This window comes from Alosa pseudoharengus, unplaced genomic scaffold, assembly GCF_046254945.1.
Source record: "Alosa pseudoharengus isolate Yale_2024_CS ecotype anadromous, Long Island Sound unplaced genomic scaffold, YU_APseudo_1.1 YU_APseudo_1.1_scf_22, whole genome shotgun sequence".
NCBI classification, from domain to species: Eukaryota; Metazoa; Chordata; class Actinopteri; order Clupeiformes; family Clupeidae; genus Alosa; species Alosa pseudoharengus.
In genome coordinates, this window is record NW_027468680.1 from 16,208,282 (window position 1) to 16,213,281 (window position 5,000).

Below are 5,000 nucleotides of genomic sequence, written 5' to 3' on the forward strand. Positions count from 1 at the left end.
AACACACACACACATTAAACACACACAGCCCATTAAACTCAACCTGTGGAGAGTGCTTTGACATTCTGAGCAGCAGAAAAACCCTCTACAATCTGCGCTTCATTCAGAGAAGAAAATTGTACTTTGTTCCCTTTCCAACCAGGCACATTTCTGATTTGATCCTTTTACATCTCTATTTCCTTCAATTCCATCTCATCTTTCAGGACTCTCTGAGGGAGCCCGTTAAAAGTCCTTCACTGGGGACCTGCTAAAGACCTGCTACTGTATGTAAATGGCTGTAGATTGCACCATTTTCTCTGCAGTCTCTAACCACGCTGCTATCATCTGCTTTTACCTGCTTCTACAAGCCGGTGACAGTACTTCTACATGCATTTTCTGTACGTCAGTCTGCATGCTCAAAGAACGTATGCTTTTTACATGCATATAACTGTACATGCATGCAAGTTTACCATATTCTATCCATGCACTGACTGCACCAAACTGTGGTGGCATGCATGATTGAATGTGCAAATTATCACGAGCAAACAGGCTCATGAAGGCTGTCAGTGTGCCATACCTGGCTTGCACTCGTACAGGTCACAGCACTCGCCCGGCTTGCCCGAGCCCTTGGACACCAGGATGTTGAGGTAGCCGGGCTGGCAGACCTTGCGCAGGCAGCCGGCGGGGCTGCACACACAGCGGCTTGGCAGCGGGCAGCACTCGCCTGGTGGCGCGTAGCCCTCGATCAGCACCGAGTCCTCGGGGCAGCGCGGCGAGAACTGGACCTCGCAACGCGCCTTTGAGCAGTCCGGTCGCTCCTCTGTAGAAAGAAAGAGAGGTGTAAAGGTTAGTGCATTTGTTTACAAAATTATTACAGTCTTAAATGAAACCATGACCATGAATATGAGGATTTTTCTCTCTCTTTCTTTCTGTCTTATTCTCTCTCTCTCTCTGTGTGTGTGTGTGTGTGTGTGTGTGTGTGTGTGTGTGTGTGTGTGTTTGTGTGTGTGTGTGTGTGTGTGTGTGTGTGTATTGGGAGAAAGAGAGAGACAGTGAATAACCATGCAAAAGTGATACATCTTAAAGAGAGGGAGAGAGAAAAGGAAGAGAGTCATGCCACTCTCTCTATCTCTCTCTCTTTTAGTGTGTGTGTGTGTGTGTGTGTGTGTGTGTGTGTGTGTGTGTGTGTGCACTGGGAGGAGAGAAACAGAGAATAACCATGAAAAAGTGATACATCTTAATAAAACTTTCACTACACAAACAAAGCTTACAATGCAGTTAAATTCACGGTCTTACCAACAGTGCTCAATAGCACATGTTTAATGCTGATGCCACTCACTATTATCATTTTATTATTATTCTTTACTTTTTAAACTATTCTTTGACTATTGCCCTTCTATGCTTTTATCAGCTATTCCTGTTTGCTTTTGTTAATGTAAAGCACATTGAATGTATGAAATGCGCTATATAAATAAAATTGACTTGACTTGACTCACTAACTTATAATTCTAACAATAACGAGCAATTAAGAGAAATAAGTATGTATGGATCGGTTAAATATATACTGGCAATTAACCTGCACATTCTATGATTCTATTTTTCATTATCAATTTACCGCCTACTAACATAAGAATGTACTGCATACTTAAACATAATTATTAGTAATTTGGACTGGAAAATATGAAAAAATAATTGGTGCCACCAGCAGCACAAAACCACATTTTAAAAGACTCGCTATCGGAGATTGTCTTAAGCTTCAGGCCAGGACAAATTGCTGTTACTGGCTTCTGGAGTAGAGGGGGGGGGAAAACGAGACAGTCATTTTGCTGAGGTAGGTGCTGGAAGAGCTCGATGCGTAATGAAAACAGATGAACTAGTCTAGATGCAGCGCTAGCAGGGAAAGGCAGCGTGATAGCAGCAAAAAACAACCACTGGGTTTACCTCACGCACAGTTCAAAGCTGTCTGGGGGGGGGGGGGGGGCGGGGGGCAAAAGACACTTTGATTAGCACTACCTTTTCTATTTCCATTTCGAATTTCATTTTTGGGACGGGAACACTGAAAAATGAAACGAAACAAAGACCAAACACCAGCCCCTCTGGGGGGCAAATGCTCAGTTCCTGAAATGTGTTGCCATTTCGCTGTGTGCTTCTTTGTTTTAATCTACAGTGTGTGTGCCTCCTTGCCAAGCTAATTACAGATCTCTCATTTTCGCTCGCCAAGGTTCCTGGTTCACATCAGAACCGACTCGGAGGCAGGTTCCCTTTGGTGCTGTCGGCGGCAGTGGCCTTCCTCTTTCTCTCTCTCTTTCTTCTCACATATGTCTCTCTCTTCTCACATATGTCTCTCTCCTCTCTCTCTCTCTCTCTTCTCACATATGTCTCTCTCTCTTCTCACATAAGTCTCTCTCTCCTCTCTCTCTCTCTCTCTCTCTTCTCAAATATGTCTCTCGCACGCCCACGCGCACTCGCTCGGCCCTGTCCGAGGCTTCCGTCAGTATTGCACTCGAGTTGGGTCAGGGCTCTCACTCTCTTCAATTCTATCCGATCTCTCCGGGTGTTTTGTCGTGGCCAGTTTCTATGAAACGTGCGTGGGAGTCCTCATTTAGGGGAAGTTGATGGCTAGGATGGGGCGAGGGCTAGGCGGCTCAATTGAAGCCATGAAACTCAAAAGCAATTTTGGGGGAAGACTGGTAGGGGTGGGGTGGAGGAGTGGAGCGAAGCTGTTTGGTGTTCAGGAGAGACTTCAGATTGTGGTGTACGGTGGCTCCTCTCCACTTCAACTAAGATCTCAGACTGAGAAAGTATAAGTCACCACAATGCATAACGAAAGTAAAAAAGTTAGAAGTTGTGGAGTTTGGGGGATTACATTGCAAGAAATCTGTATACCTAAACATGAAAAACAAAAACAATAGAAAAACAGCAAGGCCCAAATAAGTTGAAAAAAAAAAGCAACAAAAACAAAATTTAGGGGGAAAAACAACCCAAGAATGTTAACATTACAACCGCTGGCTACCTATCTCCAACACACACTTTCTCTCTGTCTCTGAATCCCTCCTTTCCTTCCTTCCTGACGAGCGAACGAGCAAGCGAGCGGGTTTGGGGCAATTACGGTGAACCTAATGAGTCAAATCAGGACTCTGCACATCATCAAAGGCCCGGCCACAATGCGGGAGGGTGCCTATAACCGATAAGAGACAGTGCGGCGCACTTGTGTTTGATTTCCACTACAGGACAATGAGGCTGGATATTAAACGCATCCGTTTCCCCACACTCTCAGCCTCATTATTTCCTTTGAAGCCACGAGAGGAAGAGACCCCCATGGATGAGCTGCTCCTCACTCACGAGGATAATTATTTCAAATGAAGTGTGTATGTGTGTGTGTGTGTGTGTGTGTGTGTGTGTGTGTGTGTGTGTATGCCTGTCTGTCTGTGTGTGTATGTGTGTGAGTGTGTGTGTTTGGGAGAGACAGAGGGGGAGAGAGAAAGAAAGAGAGAGAGTGTGTGTGTGTTTGTGTGTGTGACTGGGAGACGGGCTACCCCAAAATTCTCTGCGTCCAGACAGGACAGATGACCTGTACTCTCAAGCTCTCAAGCTTAGCTAGCAGCGTCATGTGTCATTACATGACTCCAGCCACTTGGCTTCTCTTTTGCAGCAGTGTTTTTTTTTTTCAAATTAAGAAAAAAAAGAGACAGCAGCAGAAATAGACACTGAACTGTTTTTTCTGACATTTAACATAGTTGTCCTTTGACAGAAATGACAGAGCTGGCGTGTTTGTTTTCCGACTCTATATAAAACAACGTCACTCAGAACTAGCTACTACACCTGACAAGGTTAATTAACTCACTACTTTTCCCATTAATTTTCTCGTCAGAAAACATGTGGCATCTAAAAATTATATAAACACATCATATAATTAATTACTGATGCAAAGACCAGAAGAGATGACAGAGATGAGATGATAGACGTAACATTGGTGACAGAGGGGCATAGGCAACTCCCTTTATTAGCTGTGTTTCCCGTTGAAAAACAGAGCCGGAAGACAGCAGAAGGTGCAATAAGACATGAAGGACTTGAAGTATCCTCCAGGAGCAATACTTTCTCTTATGATTCCTTCAGTTGCCCTGTCCTGATGGGACTCCTGTCATAAGTACACTCCACATAAGTATAAAACATGTGCACACACACACACACACACACACACACACACACACACACACACACTTTCATAAAAAAGAGAGAGCAAGAAACGGGCTTGTTGTCAAGTAAACACATTCACTCCATCAAGAGCGGCTTCTAAAAGCCTATTTGTCCAAACACACACACACACACACACACACACACACACAACACACACACACACACACACACACACAACACACACACACACACACACACACTCTCACCAAAGCCTACAGCAGTCACTAACACCTTAGTTTCACCACCCTCAGAACATATTGTGCTATTGAACTCAGGAAGGAGGTACAGGACCCTCTGTGCAAATATAGTAGGTATAAGAATTCATTTGTTCCTCTCTCAATCAAGCTCATTGATGAACAGCAATGTATGTATGAACATGAATTTATCTGTGACTGAATGTATGGTTATGTATGAATGCATATTTATAACTGAATGCATGGAGATTTATGAATGGTTAAATGAATGTCTATGTATGACTAAATGCATGAATGCTTATGAATGGGAGAACAGAAGAATGTAGGAAGGATGGCTTAAGTATAGAAAATGGTGATTTTGCAATTTGCACAGCTCTTTGCGTAGCCCAAAGGTTTACTGTACATTTGTATTTTAATTGTTTTAACCCTGTGCTTGTTGTGTGTCTCTTGCAGCAATTTCTCACCGTGTCCAAAACAAATTTCTCATTGGGGAGAGAAATAAAGATACGTTGACTCTGACTTTGATTTCATTGATAGTTTTTGAAGCATGAGGAAACATTTGTCAAAAATCTGAAAAACCTCTGAGTACCAGCTGGTCATACCTTCTCAAATAAACAGCAGTGGCCGAAA

At 43.5% G+C, this 5,000-nt stretch overlaps 1 protein-coding gene across 1 annotated transcript in view; it reads right to left on the bottom strand.

The window, feature by feature from the left end:
- Positions 1-5,000, bottom strand: part of crim1 (cysteine rich transmembrane BMP regulator 1 (chordin-like)) — a 106,815-nt gene that overhangs the window by 54,400 nt on the left and 47,415 nt on the right. The window contains exon 3 of the mRNA XM_076300775.1: positions 557-799. Coding sequence (XP_076156890.1) covers positions 557-799 — 243 coding nt within the window. The remainder of the gene's footprint in view (positions 1-556; positions 800-5,000) is intronic.